Source organism: Scyliorhinus canicula, chromosome 2 (assembly GCF_902713615.1).
Source record: "Scyliorhinus canicula chromosome 2, sScyCan1.1, whole genome shotgun sequence".
NCBI classification, from domain to species: domain Eukaryota; kingdom Metazoa; phylum Chordata; class Chondrichthyes; order Carcharhiniformes; family Scyliorhinidae; genus Scyliorhinus; species Scyliorhinus canicula.
Window position 1 is genome coordinate 43,802,329 of NC_052147.1, and position 25,675 is coordinate 43,828,003.

Sequence of the window (25,675 nt, forward strand, 5' to 3'; positions counted from 1 at the left end):
AGCCCCCTAGCACTAAGTGAGTCCCAATCAATATTGGGGAAGTTGAAGTCTCCCATCACAACAACCCTGTTGTTTTTACTCGTTTCCAAAATCTGTCTACCCACCTGCTCCTCTATCTCCCGCTGGCTGTTGGGAGGCCTGTAGTAAACCCCCAACATTGTGACTGCACCCTTCTTATTCCTGATCTCTACCCATATAGCCTCGCTGCCCTCTAAGGTGTCCTCCCGTAGTACAACTGTGATATTTCCCTGACCAGTAGCGCAACTCCGCCACCCCTTTTACATCCCCCTCTATACTGCCCGAAACATCTAAATCCTGGAACGTTTAGCTGCCAATCCTGTCCTTCCCTCAACCAGGTCTCTGTAATGCAAACAGCATCATAGTTCCAAGTACTAATCCAAGCTCTAAGTTCATCTACCTTACCCGTAAAACTTCTTGCATTAAAACATATGCACTTCAGGCCACCAGACGCACTGTTTTCAGCAACATCTCCCTGTCTGATGTTCCTCCGAGCCATATTGGCCCTATTCCATATATCAGATGTGGAATTAGGCTTGTAAAGAAACTAAGATTGAGTACAGGAATGGACTGATGGTATTATGGTTCCATGCCATCAATGGGTGCATCTTTAATCCAATTTAACATGTATTCAAACTAATGATGAAAAAAACAACTGAGAACTCAACTCTCTCTACGATGGGACATTAGGAGAATTGAACTAATGGGAGATTCATGTAGAGTTACAAAGCAGGATATTGTTTGTTCAAGTTTCTTAAAGATGACTCCAAGAAAGGATTTAAGAGGTTTCTGAAATTGGGCAGCACGGTAGCATGGTGGTTAGCATAAATGCTTCACAGCTCCAGGGTCCCAGGTTCGATTCCCGGCTGGGTCACTGTCTGTGCGGAGTCTGCACGTCCTCCCCGTGTGTGCGTGGGTTTCCTCCGGGTGCTCCGGTTTCCTCCCACAGTCCAAAGATGTGCGGGTTAGGTGGATTGGCCATGCTAAATTGCCCGTAGTGTCCTAAAATGTAATGTTAAGGGGGGGGGGTTGTTGGGTTACGGGTATAGGGTGGATACGTGGGTTTGAGTAGGGTGATCATTGCTCGGCACAACATCGTGGGCCGAAGGGCCTGTTCTGTGCTGTACTGTTCTATGTTCTATGTTCTAAAAAGGAGGTGCATTTTAACATAGATCAAAAAGAGGAATATTGCCTAGACTCGTGAGGGAGAGGTGATGAATTTTGGCTGAACTCACATTCTGTAACTTCACTCTTGGGAACTCCAGTAAAACGATGAGTGCTTAAAAAAAAATCCCACAAAACGTTTCCTCTGGGATTTCTCAAATAATCTAAAATTAGCAAGTAATTAACCTCTGTACAAAGAGATTAAGAGCAATGTGCAAATCCAAGTTGGCTACAACAAACCAGAAGTATTCTCAATACTCTTGCAGCAAAGAGTCTAAATCCATGGTGTCAGTCTCAGTATGATTGAATTTAAATTCCACCAGAACACTGCATTGTTTGAAACATGCTGCAAAACCAGAGGGAAAACAAGTGACCAGACGTGCGTTATTTTTACAAAATTATATTATATTACTGATTAATAATCGCTACCCTATGTCTGCACTGGTTCATCTGTATGCTGCTGGCTATGAAGCCTGTTGGCATCATTATGTCTCTAGATTAGAAAAAAGGAGAACAAATTTCATCACCAGCAACTCTGCGGGACATGTTGATGCTTCAGGTGGAAAACAGCTGTTTAAAAGCAAGATCATATTGCAGTTATCTTTTCAAATAATTTAAAATCAACATTTGTTGCCCTAACTCAGATCTACCCCTTGAATTATAACACATACAGCAGATGCACAAGGTATTTCTTGTACATTTAATTCACTTTATAAACAAGATTGATGTAAAGCTGAACTTTAATTTCGACTAAGCTGTTGGAGGGCATTTTGTGATACTGGACTATGATATAAATTATAGGTGCCCCTGTCACTACATTTATGCTCCTATATTAATTTTGAATAGTTCTGATGAGACAAAAGTAACTCATTGGCTTAGATGCCTGTTTAGAAGAGACAATTTGTAGAAATAGCTAGTGTATACACAATGTTTGTTAATATCAGAAAGGACACAAAATGGCTGCTAACTATTTTCGCAATACTAAAGACACAAAATGGCTGAACTAGCCACTTTCCTTTAAAAATAACTTACAAACTGTGTAAACTACCTCATGAGAACCTTGGGAGTATTTCAGCTTTAACTATATATGTCATAACTGTGATGCTAGGAAAATTGATTGACTGTATGTAATGAAGTGTGATGCAAATATAGTTGATTGATTGTATGTAAATGAGAATACAACTAATTCCGCCCCTTGAATCTGTATATTAACCCATGTGAGCTAGAGCTCAAGTGAGAAAAGGTGCTGTGAAAGGCTACGGAGCCTCAGGTCTTTCTTCCCAAAATTCTGATATAATAAACTGCTTTTTTACTTATACTCAGGCCTTCGTGTGAATATTTTCACCTCTAACATTTGGCGTAGTCCGGCGGGAGGTTGCTGAGCCGAACGCTGCTTGAGCCGGTGGACAAGGTGAGTAGTCAAACCTTTGACCGCCAGAAATTAGAGTCACTCGGCGAGACGGATGGACGGCGAAGCAACATCCAATGAATCTGGTATCAAGACCAAGTGAGTAAAAGACTCAGTTTAAAATTTCTTTTTTTTGGTTTTGTTTTGTTGGTCCGCTACACCATTTTCTTTAGTGCTAATTGGCTGCTCGAGGACCCATGCTTAGCCTGACTTAAGGGGGCAACTGGGCTCTCATGTGACGGCCAGAGTTAGTTGAGAATCCGAGACGCACAGACTGTTGAGTGTTAACGGTCACGGATTTTGCCGTGACATTGCCAAGCCAGGATCACCACCCTACGGGAGTAGACGAAAGGTAAAAGCCTCTGAGCACAGTCGCCTAGGCATACCGGATACACAGGTGATAGAGACGACACGGTTAACACTAATGGAAAAGAGAGGCACAAGGCCGCTTTTCTGGGGTCCCCCGGGATCCATGAGTCTGGCGTTTGGGTAAGAGCAAAATACTCTGGTGCAAAAAAAACAATGATCAGAGATGGGTGGGATCCTGACGCAGCCCCTGTAGACCAAAGGAGTCATCTTAGTTCACCAGTTAGAAGAACAAATGACAGAAATTAAGTGCACCCTCGTGCTGTGTTATGCTAATAATGTAAATGACAGATATAAAGCCTTCACACCGTTTGAAAAACAAGCTATTTTAAAGGAATTGAGCTCTCACTCTCCCACATTCACACCAAATCATTTTAGGCATAGCAATAAAGAGAAAAGATAGCGGCAGTACAGATTGTGCAAACTGGCAAAAGAATCACAGGTAACTGTTACAATTACGGCTAAGGACTGTCCTGGAATGTCTCAAGGAGAGGGAAAAGAAACAGGCTCCCTGGGAATGGACATTTTAAATTAATTAAAAGTTTAGACATGTCCAAAGGAAAAGAAAAAAAAATCAAATAAAGTAAAAATCCAAAGGATCAGACCTTGTGGTCATTGAGGAATGAGGAGCGGAAGGTACACTATCCCAGAAATGTAGTAACCCAATTAATAAAAGTGGAAGCCGGGTGGATTTCAATAAGACACACTGCAGCACAGTTAAAAAAAGGGGCTGAAACACTCAATCAGCTTTTTGTTCATAAATATCTGAGAATGACAAATCCCCCTCCCAAAACAAAAAAAGGGGAGTAAAGTCAATACAAGATTAAGGTTAGAAACTTAACAATGGATTCTTGTCGAGAATAACTTCAGGTCATTTCAAATTTGCGAGATCGGTTTTCAATTTGAGATTAAGCCTTTCAAGCCATCCAGATAAACTCGGCAGTAATTCAATTCATCTGAATCAAAAAACACCCAGTAATATCTCTTTCAAACACTGGTTAAATAGCGAACATTGAAAATTTAATTCAGTTTAACGAACAAGAAAAAAATTTGAGTAACATTAAAGGAAATAATAAATACTGTTTGAGATCATGTAACTGACGCAAATGGCATCATTCCAAGTTCTCCGCCTCCTTCGGTTCTGTACAAAATTTAAACCATTTCAGCAAGCAGGTCATCTGCACACAAAAAACGTCTCTAAGAATAGCTAATGCCTATAAAATTAATCAGTGGAAATTGACTTAAATGACATAACACAGATAAAACTTTATGACAAAGGAAAATGGAAGATTTTGTTCAGTATGGTAATTAAGCGATTGTGAAATTGCTGTCTCTTTGAGAATCTGTAGCCATGAGAGAGAGCTAACAGTTAACTCTAATATTTGTGAGCTGTGAGAATGTGTGTGTTTGATCTGTGAATGTTAATATCTCTCTGCTAAGATTTATCTTCTGAGAAGTAACCTTGAGTTTATAATTTGCAACTTTAGAATATGAACCAGAGGATTTTTACCTAACTATTTTGATTAAAGCACTGAAGTGCGAGGTTTCCTTTGTGAGTGTGGTGATATTTCTGTGTCGTCTGACATTGTGATTTAAAGATCATAGTTGGAGTGTAATTAACAAATTTTTCTTTTCAAAGTTTATCATTGACATTTCCAGGGTAATTTTGATACACGAGAAATTTTAATCAGGGTACAAAATCACGTATGTAAGAATATGAAAATATTAGTTTAATGGTGTTCATTGGAAGTTAGGATAGTTGAAATACATATGACCTATTCGGTGTTTCATTAGTTCAGGGTTAAAACTTCCCTGATACAATGCAGATGTATTAATTCTGAGATTGCAGAATTAAGTGTAAAGGACAGATGGGTAAATAAAATGTGTCCATGATCATGTTTCTTGGGTGGTGACAAAATGACATCTGGTAGAGAACCCAGGTAGAGAACAAAGATACAGCGCAAAATTGGTTCAGTCATATATTCAATAAGTTATTGTGTTGATATTTTAAAATAAATGTTGAAAATTAGCTTGGAAATTAAATTAAATTAAATTAAAACTTCAGACAATGTGGAAGCTGTTTTTTAATTAATTTTCTGATTAAAAGCAAATCTGTATTCTAAGAGAACACATCGTTCTAAGACACTTTGATAACTGGAATTTGGCAGTAATCCAACTTTTACTCCACCCACTTTTCAAACCAGCAGAGAACTGACCCGTGCTTGTTAATGCCTGGACCATGAATTTGGATTCAGTTGAATTGGTTTTTGGAGCAGGCGTGGAGCTGGATTCGGGGTTTGCCTCTGTCCACACTCTGAGCTCTGGCTTTGTAATTCTGATATAAAAAAAACAGCTGAGATGTATTTTTACTTGGAAATTACAAATCTTAAGTTTTGAATTGTCAGATATATTCAGTTTAGTTAACCCACTCTGCCCCATGCAGAATGGATCTTTTGTGTTTTACTTTACAAGTAACTACAAGTGGCACAATATTTGCAGTAGCTTCAGGAATTTGAGATAGTTGAGTTATTGTAAACTGGCCAATTAATCAGGACAAAGCATGTCAAGGTCGGGTTCAAGCGCAACAGAGTTAGGCGCGTAAACACGAGGAAAATAGATAAGGAAAGGTTGTAAAATATGAGAACTACTAACCCCTGAATAACACACGTGTTTGGCCCATACAGGAAAAGCTTTATTCGGGCAACAATAACACCTGGTGACAACCAGGACACTTTTCCACTTTTCCTTTAAATTTTTAGGTTAAACATTCAGGAAAGGCTGGAACGACAGCAGCAGCTGTGGGGACTCTTGTGCGCTGTGTAGAACAACTACCAGCACACAAGAGCACAGGAACATCACTGATTTCACAACGGACACAGGATGAACGTAGCTATATGAACTATGGTGCTTTATATAATTTTATTGACGGGATGTGTAATCCCAGCAGCCGGAGACTGGAACAATGATATAACTTATTTTAATGCTTGGCTGCAGCTACATTCGGGGAAAGGCAGCAGATGCGTATATAAATTGTGTCTATACTTCTCGCGTGTTCCGGTATTGTTTATAATATGAAATAAATATGTGTAGTGTTTTAAGTAAGGTTGTTGGGAAGCAGGCCGTCAATGACACGGGTGCCACTAGATTTTGAGGGCATGACAACCCACACAGGGTTAGAAGAGGCAAAATCAATGATGCAGTGACATGACTTAACACAGAAACTTCTATGGTAAAGTCACTAGACATACAAAGGTTAAATGCGCAGGTGGAACAACTCACAGGAATAAGGAAGATAATATAAGGGAAAGCAGAGAAAGGTCTAGCCAGCTTGGGGAAGAGGGCCTGGATATACAATTTAATAGGACAACAGTGTTAGGGACACACACTAAGACAATCAACAATAATCAACATTAATTAACAAACTCATCGACCAAGAAAGGGAGACAATGAAAGGCTCTGACAGGGGCAGCTAAGGCACAACCTTGATCTGATCTAAAGGGGGGAGGTGCCTGATTGAATAGAAAGCCCACAACTGGCTAAGCTAGCCAAATGACAAGGGACGCTGGACAACCGTACTCTGAAGGGAGTAACCAGAGTATACTCAGCGATCCACGACTGCAGAATGGACGATATAACTGGGGTAAAGATGGTCCTGATGATCCATATCATCACACCGGACTCAGGCCATACCCTCACAACCAACTGGAGGACATTGGAATTGTACGGGTTAACACCTCCCTCAGGTACTATCTCATCGAGACCTCTCCTATACGCAGGGATAATATGTGGGATCTCCCTCACGTTGCCCCCACCCGGTGGGACAGGGAGATTTGGATGAATGTAGGTTAATCAGAACTCATGGTTGTGTCTTAGAGGTTACACCTGCCCTCATGCATTTTAAGTTTACGGAGGAAAAGGAAATACTGTGTCTCCGCCACCGTAACCTCCTAACACGGTAGCACAAGTGGCTAGCACTGTGGCGTCACAGCGCCAGGGTCCCAGGTTCGATTCCCCGCCGAGTCACTGTGCGGAGTCTGCACATTCTCCCCGTGTCCGGGTGGGTTTCCTCCGGGTGCTCCGGGTTCCTCCCACAGTCCAAAGACATGCAGGTTAGGTGGATTGGCCATGATAAATTGCCCTTAGTGACCAAAAAGGTGAGATTGGGTTACGGGGATAGGGTGAAAGTGGGGTCTTAAGTGGGTCGGTGCAGACTCGATGGGCCGAATGGCATCCTTCTGCACTGTATGTTCTATGTTCTATGTTTTGTACCCCTTAGGCCCACCACTATAGTCCCAGCAAGGATCATTTGAGTTAGGAATATAAATAGCCAGAAATGGTCCTACATCTTGCAGATACTCTGAGGGAACGAAGACCCAAGATCAGTCAATCAGTTAAGCTTTACCACCAGTTGACGAAAAGTCCATGCTTGACAAAAAAAGCACACAGAGGAACTACTTCAGAGTGAAAGTTAGTGGCAGAGAGTGTGGGACTGTTAGATGAGCTTACTTTAAAACTGCTATGAATAACAACATTTAATGACAGACAGTAAAGACAGTCAGGGAGGCAGGAATGATTGATATCAAAACATTAAAGGTGACATACATGGGTTTGTTTGAGGGATGATCTTTGAATCACATGCATGGTGCACACTGGGAACATCTGGGAGGTTACATACCCCAAAGGCTGTATATCTTTGCTGCACACCCTGCAGCCCTCATATCATTTCATTGTGATCAGTTGGAGTTCTGTAAACATCTTCCATGACCAGAAGGAGGGAGTGTTGGAGGGCATTTTGTGATACTGGACTATGATATAAATTATAGGTGGCTCTGTAACTACATTTATGCTCCTATATTACTTTTGAATAGTCCTGATGAGACAAAAGGTACTCATTGGCTTAGACGCCTGTTTAGAAGAGGCAATTTGTAGATGACTCCAAGAAAGGATTTAGGAGGTTTCTGAAAGAAAAAGGAGTTGCATTTTAACATAGATCAAAAAAGGGCAGCACGGTGGCGCAGTGGTAGCACTGCAGTCTCACGGCGCCGAGGTCCCAGGTTCGATCCCGGCTCTGGGTCACTGTCCGTGTGGAGTTTGTACATTCTCCCTGTGTTTGCGTGGGTTTCACCCCCACAACCCAAAGATGTGAAAGGTAGGTGGATTGAACATGCTAAATTGTCCCTTAATTGGAAAAAATGAATTGGGTACTCTAAATTTATAAAACAAAAAAAACATAGATCAAAAAGAGGAATATTGCCTCGACTCGTGAGGGAGAGGTGATGAATTTTGGCCGAACTCACATTCTGTAACTTCACTCTTGGGAACTCCAGGAAAACGATGAGTGGTTAAAAAAAATCCCACAAAAAGTTTCCTCTGGGATTTCTCAAATAATCTAAAATTGGAAAGTAATTAACCTCTGTACAAAGAGATTAAGAGTAACGTGCAACGCCAAGTTGGCTACAACAAACCAGAAGCATTCTCAATACTCTTGCAGCAAAGAGTCTAAATCCATGGGGCGGAATTCTCCGCTCCCGGGAAAAATTGGGAAGGCCGTCGTGAACGGGGCCGAGTTTCACGACGGCCTCGGAGGCTGCTCCTCTCACCGTATTCACCCCCACCCGGGGGGCTAGGAGCGGCACCCCGTTATTCACGGCCGCTGGGCCTTGACGCTTGTGTCAAGGTGGCGCGCCAAGAATGACACGGCGGCGGCGCCTATGTGACGTCAGCCACACATGCGCAGGTTGGCCAGCTCCAACCCGCGCATGCGCGGCTGATGTCACGACGGCTGATGGCTCAAACCTGCGCATGCGTGGTGGCCGTCTTCCCCTCTGCTGCCCCGCAAGACGTAGCGGCTTGATCGTGCGGGGCGGCGGAGGAGAAAGAGTGCGTCGCTTTGAGACGCTGGCCCGACGATTGGTGGGCACCGATCGCAGGCCAGCCCCCTCCCAAGCAAGGTCGTGGTGCTCACTCCCCTCTCCGCCCCCCACAAGCGTCAAACGGACCTTTGGCGCCCATGTTCATGACAGCAGCGACCAGGTGTGGTTGCCGCCGTCGTGAAACGGCCGCAAACGGCAGGCCGCTCAGCCCAACCAGGTCGGAGAATCGCCGGTCGCCATGAAAAACGGCGAGCGCCGATTCTTCCGAGCGGGAAGTGGGAGAATCGCGGGGGGGCGGGGGGGGGGGGGGGGGGGGGGTGGCGTGAAATGAGTCGCCCGGCCCTCCCATGATTCTCCCACCCGGCGTGGGAGCGGAGAATCGCGCCCACGGTGTCAGTCTCAGTATGATTGAACTTAAATTTCAGAACACTGCATTGTTTGAAACATGCTGCAAAACCAGAGGGAAAACAAGTGACCAGACATACATTATTTTTACAAAATTATATTTTATATTACTGATTAATAATCGCTACCCTATGTCTGCACTGGTTCATCTGTATGCTGCTGGGTATGAAGCCTGTTGGCGTCATTATGTCTCTAGATTAGAAAAAAGGAGAACAAATTTCATCACCAGTAACTCTGCGGGACATGTTGATGCCTCAGGTGGAAAACAGCTGTTTAAAAGCAAGATCATATTGCAGTTATCTTTTCTAATAATTTAAAATCAACATTTGTTGCCCTAACTCAGATCTACCCCTTGAATAATAACACATACAGCAGATGCACAAGGTATTTCTTGTACATTTAATTCACTTTATAAACAAGATTGATGTAAAATTATTTAGCTGCACTTTAATTTTGATGAAGCTGTTGGAGGGCATTTTGTGATACTGGACTATGATATAAATTATAGGTGCCCCTGTCACTACATTTATGCTCCTATATTAATTTTGAATAGTTCTGATGAGACAAAAGGTACTCATTGGCTTAGATGCCTGTTTAGAAGAGGCAATTTGTAGAAATAGCTAGTGTATACACAATGTTTGTTAATATCAGAAAGGACACAAAATAGCTGCTAACTATTTTCGCAATACTAAATACACAAAATGGCTGAACTAGCTACTTTCCTTTAAAAAATAAACTTACAAACTGTGTAAACTACCTCATGAGAACCTAGGGAGTATTTCAAGAGCCGCTGATAACAGCCTCCCAGAACAAGAAATGCTGTGTATCCTTGATAAGATCAAGGACCACAGTTGCAGACAGGACATCATTATGTTAGTTTTGAATGACTTCTGTATGAAGTTAGGGGCGGGTAAGACAATGCCCACTTTAACAATATGTGTGATAACTGGGATGCTAGGAAAATTGATTGACTGCATGTAATGAAGTGTGACGCGAATATAGTTGATTGGTTGTATGTAAATGAGAATACAACTAATTCCGCCCCTTGAATCTGTTTATTAACCCGTGTGAGCTTTAGCTCAAGTGAGAAAAGGTGCTGTGAAATGTTCCTCCCAGAATTCTGATATAATAAACTACTTTTTTACTTAGAACATAGAACAGTACAGCACAGAACAGGCCCTTCGGCCCTCAATGTTGTGCCGAGCCATGATCACCCTACTCAAACCCACGTATCCACCCTATACCCGTAACCCAACAACCCCCCCCTTAACCTTACTTTTATTAGGACACTACGGGCAATTTAGCATGGCCAATCCACCTAACCCGCACATCTTTGGACTGTGGGAGAAAACCGGAGCACCCGGAGGAAACCCACGCACACAGGGGGAGGACGTGCAGACTCCACACAGACAGTGACCCAGCCGGGAATTGAACCTGGGACCCTGGAGCTGTGAAGCATTTATGCTAACCACCATGCTACCCTGCTGCCCACTTATAACGTGAAGATGCCGGTGTTGGACTGGGGTGAGCACAGTAAGAAGTGTTACAACACTAGGTTAAAGTTCAACATGTTTGTTTCAAACACTAGCTTTCGGAGCACTGCTCCTTCCTCAGGTGAATGAAGAGGTATGTTCCAGAAACATATTTATAGACAAATTCAAAGATACCAGGCAATGCTTAGAATGTGAGCATTTGCAGGTAATTAAGTCTTTACAGATCCAGAGATAGGGGTAACCCCAGTTTAAAGAGGTGTGAATTGTCTCAAGCCAGGACAGTTGGAAGGATTTGGCAAGCCCAGGCCAGATGGTGGGGAATGAATGTAATGCGATTTGAATCCCAGGTCCCGGTTGAGGCCGCACTCATGTGCGTGGAACTTGGCTATAATACGTATCTCTTCATTCACCTGAGGAAGGAGCAGTGCTCCGAAAGCAAGTGTTTGAAACAAACATGTTGGACTTTAACCTGGTATTGTAAGACTTATTACTGTTTTTACTTATACTCAGGCCTTTGTGTGAATATTTTCACCTCTAACAAAACAATAATAGCTTGTATTTATAGAGCACCTTTAACATAATGAAATGGCCCTAGATGCTTCACAGAAATATTATAAAATGAAACAGCAAAACACAAAAGACAGATAATCAAGAACTTGGTCAAAGCGTTATATTTAAAGGAGTGTGTTGAAAGGAGGAAAGTGAGGTAGAGACACTTATAGAGCATAGGAACTATACAGCTGAAGGTAAAGCTACCAATGGTGATGTGATTAAAATCAGGAAAGCTCAATGGGCCAGAACACAAATACAAGAACACAAAATTGAAGGAGTGCAGATATCTCAGGGGGCTGGAGGAGATAGGGAGGAGCCAGGCTACGGAGGGATTTGAAAACAAGGTTGAGTATCGGTGGCACGGTAGCACAGTGCTGTTGCTTCACAGCACCAGGGTCCCAGGTTCAAACCCCGGCTTGGGTCATTGTCTGTACGGAGTGTGCACGTTCTCCCCATGTCTGCGTGGGTTTCCTCCGGATGCTCCGGTTTCCTCCCACAGTCCCGAAAAACGTGCTGTTAGGTGAATTGGACATTCTGAATTCTCCCTCTGTGTACCTGAACAGGCGCTGGAATGTGGCGACTAGAGAGGTTTCACAGTAACTTCATTGCAGTGTTAATGTAAGCCTACTTGTGACAATAATAGAATTATTATTATTTTAAAATTAAACCGTTGTTTAACTGAGAGCCAGTATAGGTTGGTGAGCACCAGGGGATGTGTGAACAGCATGTGGTGCAAGTCAGGAGACAGCTAATAGAATTTGGATATATCGTAAACATGAGGGGCTGGCCAGCAGTGCATCAAAATAGTCAATTCTAGAAATAACCAAGGTGCGGATAAGGGTTTCAGCAGAGGAAGAACTGAGGCAGGCTGGGTTGGGAGATATTACTGAGATGAAAATAAATTTTCTTTGTTATAGGCAAAGATGTTTTTTTTTAATCTTTTTATTCTCCTAATTTTTAACATTTTCATCAAATAAACAACAAAAGAAAAAACAAACAATAACAATCCCCCATACAAAAACAGCAACCTGCTCAATATACAGACCAAAACATCCACCCGTACATTCCAGGTAAAAAAAATTAACAGTCAATTAATTAACAGTGTAACCAAAAACAATAATAACCCCAACACTCACTCTCTTCTCCCTCCTCCCCCCCACCCCACCGAATGTCCGATGGCAACCAATTCTCGAAAGTGCATAATAAACAGTCTCCATGAATTAAAAAACCTTCCTTCATTCCCTCAGTTCAAATTTCACCATCTCGAGAGTCAGAAATTGAAGTAGGTCCGCCCGCCAAGCTGAGGCACAGGGTGGCGAAGCTGACCTCAATCCCAACAGGACCCCCCTCCGGGCAATCAGCGAGGCAAAGGCTAAAACCCCCCATACCTGCTGCTCGGGCCAGTCCGACACCCCAAAAATGGCTTCCAGGGGCCCTGGTTCCAAGTTCACTACCCCCGAGATGATACTGAAAACCTCCCTCCAATACTTCTCCAGTTTCAGACAGGACCAAAACATATGTACATGGTTTGCGGGGCTCCCCCTACATCGCTCACATATAATAATAATAATAATCTTTATTGTCACAAGTAGGCTTACATTAACACTGCAATGAAGTTACTGTGAAAAGCCCCTAGTCGCCACATTGTGGCGAACGTTTGGGTACACAGAGGGAGAATTCAGTATGTCCAAATTACACAACAGCACGTCTTTCGGGACTTGTGGGAGGAAACCAGAACATCCGGAGGAAACCTGCGCAGGCACGGGGACAACGTGCAGACTCCACACAGACAGTGACTCAAGCCAAGAATAGAACTTGGGATCCTGGAGCTATGAAGAAATAGTGCTAGCCACTGTGTTACCGTGCCGCCAATGCCCTCCACTCCCTCAAAGAGTTCGATCACCTTTACCCTCGTGAGGTGTGCCCTCTACACTACCTTCAGCTGTTTCAGCCCCAGCCTCGTTCACGAGGTTGAAACATTCACCCACCGGAGCACCTCACACCACAAACCGTCTTCCATAGCCCCCCCCAGCTCTTCCTCCCACTTGGCTTTTATCCCTTCCATGGACACCCCGTGTCCATGGGCTACAAAGCGAAGCCGAACAGTATCTCTGGCAGCAGCGCACCCCTCCCCGATGAACTCAATGTATTCTATGCTCGGCTCGAGCAGGTAACCAACAATCCGCTGTCGAGTGCCCCAGCAGCCCATAACTCACCCGTACCCACCATCACAGCTTCTGAAGTCAGATCGGCCTTCCTGAAAGTGAATCCCGGACGGGATCCCTGGTCGTGCACTCAGAGCCTGCGTGGACCAGCTGGCAGAGGTATTCGCGGACATCTTTAACCTGTCCCTACTCCACTCCGAGATCCCCACCTGCTTCAAGAAGACCATTATCATACCGGTGCCAAAGAAGAACCCGGCAATGTGCCTCAATGACTACCGTCCGGTGGCCCTGACTTCAGTCGCCATGAAGTGCTTCGAGAAGTTGATCATGAAGCGCATCACCTCCATACTCCCAGAACGCCTTGATCCACTGTAATTTGCATACCGTTGCAACCGGTCCACATCAGACGCCATTTCCCTGGCCCTACACTCATCCCTAGAGCATCTCGAAAACAAGGACTCCTACATCAGACTCCTATTTATTGACTACAGCTCCGCCTTCAACACCATAATCCCAGCCAAGCTCATATCAAAGCTCCAAAACCTAGGACTTGGCTCTCCACTCTGCAACTGGATCCTCAATATTCTGACCAACAGACTACAATCAGTAAGAATGAACAACAAAACCTCCTCCACAATAGTCCTCAACACCGGGGCCCCGCAAGGCTGCGTACTTAGCCCCCTACTCTACTCCCTGTTCACACGACTGCGTGGTAAAACTTGGTTCCAACTCCATCTACAAGTTTGCTGACGATACGACCATAGTGGGCCGGATCTCGAATAACGACGAGTCAGAATACAGGAGGGAGATAGAGAACCTGGTGGAGTGGTATAGCGACAGCAATCTCTCCCTCAATGCCAGCAAAACTAAAGAGCTGGTCATTGACTTCAGGAAGCAAAGTACTGTACACACCCCTGTCAGCATCAACGGGGCCGAGGTGGAGATGGTTAGCAGTTTCAAATTCCTACGGGTGCACAGCTCCAAAAATCTGTCCTGGTCCACCCACGTCGACACTACCACCAAGAAAGCACAACAGCTCCTATACTTCCTCAGGAAACTAAGGAAATTCGGCATGTCCACATTAACTCTTCCCAACTTTTACAGATGCACCATAGAAAGCATCCTATCAGGCTGCATCACAGCCTGGTATGGCAACTGCTCGGCCCAGGACCGCAAGAAATTTCAGAGAGTCGTGAACACCGCCCAGTCCATCACACGAACCTGCCTCCCATCCATTGACTCCATCTACACCTCCCGCTGCCTGGGGAAAGTGGGCAGCATATCAAAGATCCCTCCCACCCAGCTTACCCACTCTTCCAACTTCTTCCATCGGGCAGGAGATACAGAAGTCTGAGAACACGCACGAACAGACTCAAAAACAGCTTCTTCCCCACTGTCACCAGACTCCTAAGCGACCCTCTTATTGACTGACCTCATTAACACTACACCCTATATGCTTCATCCGATGCCAGTGCTTATGTAGTTACACTGTATATCTTGTGTTGCCCTATTATGTATTTTCTTTTCTTCCCTTTTCTTCCCATGTACTTAATGATCTGTTGAGCTGCTCACAGAAAAATACTTTTCACTGTACCTCGTTACACGTGACAATAAACAAATCCAATCCAATCCAATCCAATCCCCCAAACTCCTCCTGTAGACCGCCGACACCATCCCCTTCTCCATTCCTCCTGCCGTCAATATCTCTTCCAACAATGAGGGGGTCGGTCCTAGCGGGAAGCTCTCAACCTCCTTCCTGGCAAAGTCTCAGAGCTGCAGGTATCTAAACCCTTTCCCTTTCCCGAGTCCATATTTATCCCCCAACTCTTCCAACCTTTCAAAACGTACCCCCAGAAACAGGTCTTTTAATACACTGATTCCCCTCTCCGCCCATTTCCGAAACCTCCCGTCCAGCCTCCCCGGCTCAAACCTATATGTCCCCCTAACAGCATCTCCCCTGACCCAGCCCCCAGCTTCAAATGCTGCCTCAACAGCTTCCAAATCTTCAGTGTTGGCACCACCACCGGACTCCCAGAGTACTTGCTCGGGCCATGGGGAGCGGCGCTGTTACCAGCACGCTCAACCCCAACCCCCTACCCAGACCCTCCTCCATTCTAACCTACTGGGGTTATAGGCAAAGATGTGATTGAAAGTTAATTTTGGAGTCCAGTATGACATCGAGGTTGTCTGAACAAACTGTGGTCTCAACACGACAAATGGTCTCCTTCTGTGCTATAACCATTCCATGCTGGACAATTTAGACAAACAATGGTAGTTTGTGATTACGTTAAAAATTATCTTCTTTACAAATCTGGAACTTAGGTAATCTTTTCCTGGCTAAATGTTTAGTTGAGTTTGTACCTGCATTCCCCATTGCTCTCACAGAATCCAGTTAGTGAGTGACAGCCACGTTGGCATTCAGTCCCTTCAGCTGTAGAAGAAAAATGTAAATGTTAAAACATTTAGAAATATCACCGCTGCAATTTCCAATGGGCTATTTGACTCCAATATGTTTGTATTACTATCTACAATGGCCATTTAATATTATAGATAGTAAAAGTTTAATTATTCCTAGTATGCTATCTCGAAGGTATGGTTGAATCGGTTACCCAATGATCTACATTTTGTTTTAATTTCAGGCCAATTTCGCATTTAAATCCACAGAGCTGAATTCAAAGAATGGACTTAATTAATAATGGCATTGCCAGGCACTAGAGGTCTGATGTTCTTCTGCTGGTGAATGTTAAAGAAAAGCAAATTTGAATTAAAATGTTGTGGAATGTCAGTGAATCATCTGTGTTAAGTTTGCCTCAGAGCATTCGTATTGGTGAAGAACGGAAGTAAAGACGTGATGAAAAGTTTTAAAAAGTCAATTAAATTTCTTAGAGGTTGTTCATGAGGAATCAACAATATTCCATTTGCACCAGTACATGAAAAGCTGAGTACTTAACTCCAGCTTATACATGCCATTAGTGAGAGTAACAAAGCTGAGGCTATGGAAAGGAGGTGAGCAGTCAGGACTGTAGGAATTCTATGAGCTGCAGCATAAATTAAATACCATGGGCGCGATTCTCCGCACTCACGACGGGGCGGAGAATAGCGGGCGGTGTAAATTTTTACGGACACGCTGGTCCGACGCCCTCCCGCTACTCTCCCCCCCCCCCCCCACGCCCGCCTCCCGACACGAATCGCTGCCCGCCGTTTTTTTACGGCGAGCAGCTATTCACCCGTGGCCGATGGGCCGAATTCCAAGGCCTTTACGGCCGTTTTTATGAACGTAAAACACACCTGGTCTGACCGTTCGTAAAAACGGCCGTAAAGTCCCGATCTGGGGAACCATGGCACCGATTGGCACGGCAGTACCACGGCCGTGCCAAGGGTGCCATGGGCCCACAATCGGTGGGCACCAATCGCGGGCAGCGGGTACTTACCCCGCGCACTCTTTCTCCCTCCGCCGCCCCGCTGTATCCATTCGCGGGGCGGCTGAGGGGCATACCGGCCCGCGAATGTGCGGGTTTCACGCATATGCGTGATGACGTCATCCGCGCATACGTGGGTTGGAGTCGTCCAATCCGCGCATGCGCTGCTGATGTCATCTGACGCGTCAGCCGTCGCTAACTCTGGCTAGCGGCCTTAACGAAATTCGTTAAGCCCGCGATGCCGGAGTTCAGGGCCGCGCGGTACTAGCCCCGACCGGGGAGCTGAATCGGTTCCCGGTCGGGGGGGGCGGAGGCTGGCGTCAAACCCTCCCGTTTTTGACGCCAGCTTCCCGAGTCTTCGTGACTCGGGAGAATCGCGCCCCATGTTATGGTAGAGGAGAATAAAGAGATCCAGGAGTGTAAGGAGCTTTGAGAATGTAATAGTTAATACCATCCCAGTCAGTCTGCCTTCAGCAATAGAGTCAATCTACCTGTGAATAGTGGGCAATGCTTCAGATTGCTCATCCTCACCTGACAGGTGATATGTTCCACTTGGTCCATGAAACCTGTAAGGACAGTTAACTATCTGCACCAAATTACCAGTGATATTGAAGTTCACCACCGTCCTCAACATTTATGCCATAGAAACCCAAAATAGCTGGTGTGACATTATGAATGTGCTAATTTGGCTGCTGTGTTATTATTACTACGTAGATCACTGTGTTTTTGGTAATGATTACGTTTATGAATATACTTGTGTGTAATATACAGTCATAGAATGATAAATACGGTCCTCCCCATTGTTTTGTTCTCTGTAACTACACAAATCCAATCACTTCTAAATGCTCACCAAATAAAACAAATGGTTTGCTTAGGTGACATGAGCACCTTCAAGTCCTTGGTTTCCCCAGCTGTTACATGATGGCGTTTTTATTACATGTGATGTCTGCCTTTAAACACATGGTGGGTTTTCTATTGTAGCTGTGGGTCTTGGATATGGTGGGCACTGGTTTGGAATTACGACAAATGCTGCAGGCAAGGCTGTTGATAAACTCTACCTTTTATTGAACATTATATTAACTATGTACAATACAAACTCAGCATGAGGTTCTACATAGAACTATCTCACCATGTCCTGATGTCATGTGATCTTACATCACTGATGGAGACTATATGTTTACACTTGTAACATTAACCCTTCATACGACATCTCCCCCAAGTCTGACTTCAATAAATATTATTTACATTATCCTACACCGACCCCAAAGTCTCTGTCTTCATCTCGTTCTAAGACCTTTCCAAATCAGGATACCCTCAGAGGTTCTTTGTGTTGCTGGTGATCTTTGTTGTCTCTGGTCTGATTTGCATGAGACTCTTCCTTTTCGTTCTCCAGATTGCTTTGGAGTTTACAAATTTCACTGCTCTTTTCACAGCAAGGTTGCAACAGTTCATCAGTCGTGGTTTTTAATTCAGCATTCAGCCGACTCTTCCAATTTGTCAGCAATTCCTTTTCCTGTTCAAGGTATTTTCATGAAATTTAAGAGACTTCTCATACATGAAGTTCATCAAATTATAATTGAAGATATGCCTTTGTTAAAATTTGCTTCTGCAAGCTTTCAGGTCCTCATCCAAGTGTTCCGCTTCCTGTGACTGACATTCCAGTATTCTCACCAGTTCTTGTTTGTCATTCGCAAACTCATCATTCAAGCACAAAAGTTGGGTCTCTTCACTGATCAGTTTTTCCTTGCCTTGCCTAATTCCTCAAGCAGTCTTTGACATTTGTGCATTTCTGATGGTATTTTTTCTTGGCCCTGGGTTAGTTGTTTTTCTTGCCCAGGTTTGTTTGGTTCCTTCACCTGTTCCTGGGAAATATTCTGTCTGGTCTTCTTAAGGTTTTTCAATTCATCAATTTTGTAGATGAGTTGTAGACCTGGGCAAATTTTTGATGAACATTATTGATTGTGGATCACATAAAAGTTTCTGCGATTTATCTTCCTTTGCATTGGAATTTGCAGTCAACTGTCCCTTGACCTCAGTTGAATGTCTCCTGGACCATGGAGCCTTATGGTCAATAGCTAAAGGAAGTTTGGTTTTAACCACAATTCTGTGTCTGAAAGAATTGAAACTCCTGCTCCAGTGTCTAAGTTTAAGTTTGTTTCATGTCCATTGACCACATTAACTGAACTCCAATAGTTCCCATTTGATCATGTAATTACTTCCAAGAACAGAACCTCTAATTCTTTTCCTTCTAATGCTGTTAAATCTATTGAATGGTCCTTGATCTTGGCTGCTTCTCCTCTCGTTGTTTTGTTAAGAGCTGTTTGCTATGAAAAGCTGATTTGAAATGGACTCTCTTTTTGCAAGAATGGTATTCCACATTTTTGGAGGGGCACCCTTCACCTGCGACAATGAGAATACGGGATAAAACTGCAATGTGCCTTCTTCTCCTTTTCTCTATTTGATATTAGGTGTGCTGAAATATCTGTGTGCTATAGATGTCTATGGATGTTATTTATATGGACTTACAGAAGCCCCCCATAGGGGTCTTTTAACTAAGGTGGAAGCCCACAAGAGTTGAGGGCAGATTATTGACATGATTAGGAAATTGGCTGAGTGGCAGGCGACAGAGAATGGGGATAATGGGTAAATACTCTAACTGGCAGCAGGTGACTAATGGTGTACCACAGGGAACTGTGTTGGGGCCTCAATTATTCACATTATTCATCAATGACTTGGTTGATGTTATAGAAAGTCATATATACAAATTTGCTAATGATACAAAGTTAGGTGGCAATGTAGACAGCCTCCGGAGCACCCGGAGGAAACCCACGCAGACATGGGGAGAAAGTGCAAACTCCACACAGACAGAATTGAATCCGGGTAACTGCCACTGTTAGGCAGACGTGCTAACCACTATGCCACCGTGTTGCTTAATGCCATGAACAAGTGCAGAAAATAATCAAAAAAGGCTAATGAAATGCTAGCATATATATCTAGAGGATTAGAGTATAAAGGCACAGAAGTTTTGCTGCAGCTATGCAAAACTCTGGTTAACCCCACTTGGAGTACAGTTAGCAGTTCTGGGCACCACACCTTAGAAAGGATATTTTGGCCTTGGAGGGAGTGCAATGTAGGTTTACTAAAAAGATACCTAGATTTATGGGGTTAAGTTACACAAATTAGGCCTGTATTGGCCAAAGACACGTGGATAGAGTTAGGCCACAGATCAACTGTGATCTCATTAAATGGCGGGACAGTCTTGAGGGACTGAATGGCCTCCTCCTGTTCCTATGTTCCATTGGCAGTAATATAAAGGGTGTAATGGTCAGACAGGGCATAACTGAAGATATGGTGGCATATGTAGAAGTTATCAAAGCCTTTAATACTTATGAAGGCTTTTGGAAAAACACCATTATAGAGCAAACAAAATTCAGTAGGGGCACCCAAACGCAGTGCTGAAAGATAAGTTAATTTGGGATTGCATTGTTATGGGAGTCTTAGAAGAGACACAGTTGGATCTTCTGCAGTCGAGGGATGATTTGACCTCATTGAAGCCTGTACAGATAACGAGGCAGGCAAGAGGAGAGCCAGCAATACAATGTTTTATTCAAGGGGAAAATGAAATCTTGTGGAGATAAACAGGCTGATATAATCTAGTCTATTCTCCTGTCCACTACATTAGACACCTCTTCAAAAAATTCAATAAGATTAGTCAGACATAATCTTCCCTTCACAAATCCATGCTGGCTCTCCCTGACGGACCAAACTTTTTCAAGGTGTTCAGTTGTCCCATCCCTGATTATAGACTCCAGCAATTTCCCTACCATAGATGTCTGTAATTCCCTGGTTTCTCCCTTTCACCTTTCTTAAAAAGTGGAGTAATATGTGCAACTTTACAATCCAGAGGGACTACTCCTGAATCTAGGGGACGCTAAAAGATTATAATTGAGGCATCTACCATGTGCTCCCTACTGCCTTTAACACCTTTGGGTGGAAACCGTCAAGCCTGAGGGATTTGTTGCTCTTTAGTTCCATTAATTTCCTAGTTACTGATGCTGTACATATGTCAATTATATTGTCTCTCTCCTCTATTGACTGTTAATTTTTTTGGGCTTCGGGAAAGTTATTCTCCTTTTCAACTGTAAATACTGAGGCAAAGTAATTGCTCAAGATGTCTGTCATTTCCCCATTATCACTGACAATATCTCCCGTTTCAGCTTTTGGTGAGCCTTCATTGCTCTCAACCACCCGCTTTCCCCTTGTATAACTATAACATTTCTTCTTTTTGATTGTGATGTCCCTTGCAAGTTTTCTTTCATAATATATTTCAGTAGTTCTTATAAGCTGCTTTGTGACCCTTTGCTGGTCTTTGTCTCTTTCCCATGCACCTAGATCTGTGCTGTTTTGTATTTTTGAAAGCCCTTTTAGTTTTATGCTGTCCCTAACCTCTTTAGTTGTCCATGGCTGTTTTTTTGTGAAGTGGAGCCTTTTCCTCTCAGGGGTATATACTCACTCTGTATCTCGTTAAATGTTTCTTTAAATATTCTCCACTGATCTTCAGTTGTTTGACCCATTAACAGATCTTCCCAGTTTACTGTGGCGAGTCTGTTTCATCCTGTTAAAGTCAGCTGTACACAAGTCTAAAATTCTAGTATCTGAACCATGCCCTTCGCTTTCAAATGCTACACAGAAATCATTAATGTTGTGATCACTATTTGATAAATGTTCACACACAGTTAGGCTACTAATTAAATTTGGCTCATTACTCATAACTATATCTAACATTGCCAGTCCCCTGGAGACTATCCTGACACATTCCAGAAATTCACTACTATTCTGACAGGTGCTTGTCTGCCTCTATCAATCTTTGTGGAAGTTAAAATTCCCCCATTAATACTACACTGCCTTTGCTAAACAGTTGCCTAATTTTCTTTTTGTACAATCAAACGCCTCAGACTTACTACCAGGGGGTCAATACACAACAGCCATTACAGTTTTAGATCCTTTTTTGCTCTTCAGTTCCACCCATATAATCTCCACTGGATGCTTTCCCCTCATAGTATCCTTCCTCACCATTGAGGCGATAGTATTTCTAATCAGTAAGGCTACTCCGCCCCCTCTGCCATATTCTCTGTCCCTCCTGAAAACTTTATAACCAGGTATATTTAACTTGTTTGCTATATTTCTCAGGGGTATACATGCTGGATTATGGGAATAGTGCCGGGAGTGGGCCTGGGCCGGGTGCTCTTTCAGGGGGGGGTCAGTGCAGACTCGATGGGCCGAATAACCTCCTTCCGCATTGTAGGAATTCTATGGTTCTAAATAATGATTTACTTCACTCCTTTCAGCTGCTAGTGAGGTTGTCTCCTCTCCACAGGGGACAAAAAAACAAACACTTTGACCACTTGGAGGGACATTTCTGTTCAGTCCACCAGAGTGTCTTTGGGCCCCAGCAGCCCATCATTTTAATTCTCCACCCCACTCCCACTTTAATCTCTCTTTTCGTGGTCTCCCACAATGAAGCTCAGCATAGGTTTGAACAATAACACCTCATCCTTCGATCAAACAAGTGACAGAGTTCCTGACTCAACATTTGAGTTCAACAAGCTCAGACCTTACTCCCATTTTCTTCAACTGTAGCTGTTGGCAGTGATTCAGCTTTCCCCATGAAAACCTCCACTAGAATCCAGTCCTTTTTTTACTTATCCTGTTACCATTTTCTTTTGCCTTGCTCTAGTATCCCTTTGGGGAGATAGTCTTTCTTGCCCATCACACTGTTACACACCTTTCCTTTTCCTCTTCCCCCTTCCCTGCCTTTGTGGTTTGAAATTGGGAATATTCTTAACCTTCACCGGCTCTGACCAAAGGTTAACTCTGTTTCTCTCCCCACAGAGACTAACCTGGCAGTATTCTCTTATGTTTCCCATCTTCACGGTGTTAGTGTGATGGGTACCTGCTGCCTCGCTGCCTGGATGCTACAATCGCATCCAGAGCCTGGCCATTTCATAACAAAAAAATAGCTTTTTATCTATTCATACTGACCCATTTCCCGTTAAATGCCATAACTGGATTCTAACACATTGCTACTGATGTAGTTCCTTTCAGAGTTTGTGAAAATATCATCATTACAAATGTCTTGCAAATAGATGTCATTGCAGCAGCAAATATCTTTAAAATGGACGGGAAAACAGCATTATCGGCGATTCTGCTTTTGCTCCAACTATGAATGTTTACCCTGACGTTGCTATCGAACGGGTTCGGAAATGGCCAGACAGAGGCACCAGATACAAAGTCAAGCGAGCGGGTGGACATTAGAAAAGTTCTAACTCTGGCAAAGAAATGGCACAGGATGTCTGGAATGTACACAATGTGATTGGTGGAACTGCAGCAAGGACTGGCCACACTCACTTGCTGAGGACACAAGGGGGCAGCTTATTGTCTTCCCATAATGGAGCGAAGCAACATCTCGTCATCTGCAAGTTCAATACACTGTCCGTCTTCTCCCCCATTTTATGTTTTCAAAAGGATTCCTAATAAAACACGGCAGATTAACATTATCCTCACCCTTTCTACAGCAAAGCCATGATCCTGACTAACTGTCCCCCTCAATAAAGGGGCTGCTCAGCATTGCGCGGAATCTGAGGGGGTGTCCGGGAGGGTTATTGGAAGCTGGTTGTGTCCTGGTTTTCCCTTGTTTAAACATTCCGCACAATACTGAGTACAATCTGGGCTACAATTCATAAAAAGTAATGCTCGGTGCACTGGAATTGCCTTCATTGGGAATGAATCCATCCAAATAAGATAACGGATTGTTCGAATCGTGGGAGTCGCCAATAATGACATCCTCACTTATCACAATCTTGGATGTGCCCAGTATCCTAATAACCAGATCTGAACGATCTGGTCTAAGAAGATCCACTCGAATCTTAGTCCCACTTCACTCAGCTTTCTAATCAGCCCTTTCTATCAGAAAAGTGATGTGTGCTGTCGGGCATCTACACGTCTAGACAAAACATTCAGTCCTAGAAGATACTGGCGGAAATCTTTCAGGAAGAAGGAGTCTTCTGAACTTTGCATTTGATATTAACCTGATCCGAGTTTCTAAATGTTGACTCCAATTTGTTTCCGACCTGTGAGAGTGAATTCATTTCTAAAAAGTTGCTCATTAAAGTGAGGGTCGCGCAAACGCTGAAATGCCACCTCCCCTGGTTAGTGGGACCGTCTCGTCCTGTCCGCGCTCATTGTCAGAGCCTTGTTCACAACATAAAGCAAATCAATCGGCTCAGTAGCCGGAGTGAATGGAACTCGCCTTAATGCTGACAATGACCTGGAGCTGGCCGCCACATTTCCAGGGGAAAATGAATCTGCTTACCTTCAACAAAGCCGCCAGCAGTGAGGGTCAGAATACAACTCGCCAACACCCAAGCGGCAGAATAATGGTCCATTGCTGTTTCCATGTCCAGAGCTGTCACTCTCCTCACAACCTGAGCAGTATTGAAAGAAAGGTTTACAATTCAGATCGAGGTGAATTTGCAGCAGTGCACCCGGCTGTCCCACACCTCGCACTGGCTTCCTGGGAGCAGCTTCATTCGGTTTCCCTTGCAATGGCAAAGTGAGAGGATTTTGCCAGCAGGCATCCCCGGCACCATCCACTCTAACAGCCAAGTTGAGGTGGGCAGACACAATGAAACCGACCGCCACTGAGAGAGAGAGGGAAGCGAGGCTCTTTACTCTCCCATGTAGACCAATGGGACAGTTTACCCACTCATACCCTGAGGGTGGTCGCCACATTTGGGGCTGGGGTAGCAGGGGGTCAGTCACTTTCCTGTGACACTAACTTTACCTGAAGCTTCCCAGCTGCTGACCCCGGACTCCCGCTTCAAGCTGATGTGACCTGACCTGGAGTAGCTGTTGTTAGGGATGGCCAGAGAATGCTGCACCAGGACCGCTGCTCTTTCACATCCCAGCTTCGGGGTGTGGAGGGGATGGCTGTCCAGTCTGGAGTGAGAGCCAGTTAAAGGGCGCATGCGTCCCCTCCAACTCTGCACGGAAGCTCAATTCAGTTTCTTAAAGAGGGCTCGATTTCTTAAAGAAATCGGTTCTCTTTATCACAAAGAAAAGCAATCCGTCCAAGCTGTGTGGTTTATCTGCCACAGAGAATCTTACAGTACAGAATGAGGCAATTCGGCCCATCCGCCTGTTGCCAGCTCTCTAAAGAAGCTGCCCAGTTGGTCCCACTTTCCTCAGAGCTCTGCAAATGTTTCTTTTTCAAAAAATATTTCCTTTGGAAAGTTACTATTCACTCTGCTCCCAACACTTTTTCAGGCAGCACATTCCAGATCATAACAAGACCTCCTTATTTTATCCCCTTCATCTCCCCAGTGGTCTCATTGCTATTTTCACGCCCAGAGCTTCCACTCTCCTGACAGCCGAAGCGGTAATTCAGAAAAATGTACAATTCAGATCGAGATGAATTCGCAGCAGTACACGCAGCAATCCCAGTCTACTTATTCCCCTAAAGTATTCCTCCTTTGGCAGATTATGCCAGGTGTGATGGCCCCTGGAGTAAAGAGGTCCTTTCAATGATCACATTTAAATGTATTTTGTTTACTTAATTTTGCTCAGCTGATGGGTTTACTTTATATCATTTTCTAAAGTGTCACTTTTCTATATAGGGCAGTGCAGTAGCGCTGTGGTTAGTACAGTTGCTTTACAGCTCCAGCGTCCCAGGATCGATTCGTCGCTGGGTCACTGTGCGGAGTCTGCACGTTCTCCTCATACCTGCATGGATTTTCCCTGGTGCTCCTGTTTC

At 44.1% G+C, this 25,675-nt stretch overlaps 1 protein-coding gene across 4 annotated transcripts in view; it reads right to left on the reverse strand.

The window, feature by feature from the left end:
- Window positions 1-25,675, reverse strand: part of LOC119953032 (protein delta homolog 1) — a 102,952-nt gene that overhangs the window by 25,483 nt on the left and 51,794 nt on the right. For 2 of the 4 annotated variants that reach the window (XM_038776811.1, XM_038776828.1), the window contains exons 2-3: window positions 24,236-24,347; window positions 15,806-15,875 (exon numbers count right to left, since the gene is read on the reverse strand). In XM_038776811.1, the coding sequence (XP_038632739.1) occupies window positions 15,806-15,875; window positions 24,236-24,347 (182 nt within the window). Of the gene's footprint in view, window positions 1-15,805; window positions 15,876-24,235; window positions 24,348-24,706; window positions 24,962-25,675 lie in introns of those variants that run through there. The other 2 variants (XM_038776838.1, XM_038776820.1) reach the window with 2 other exon arrangements.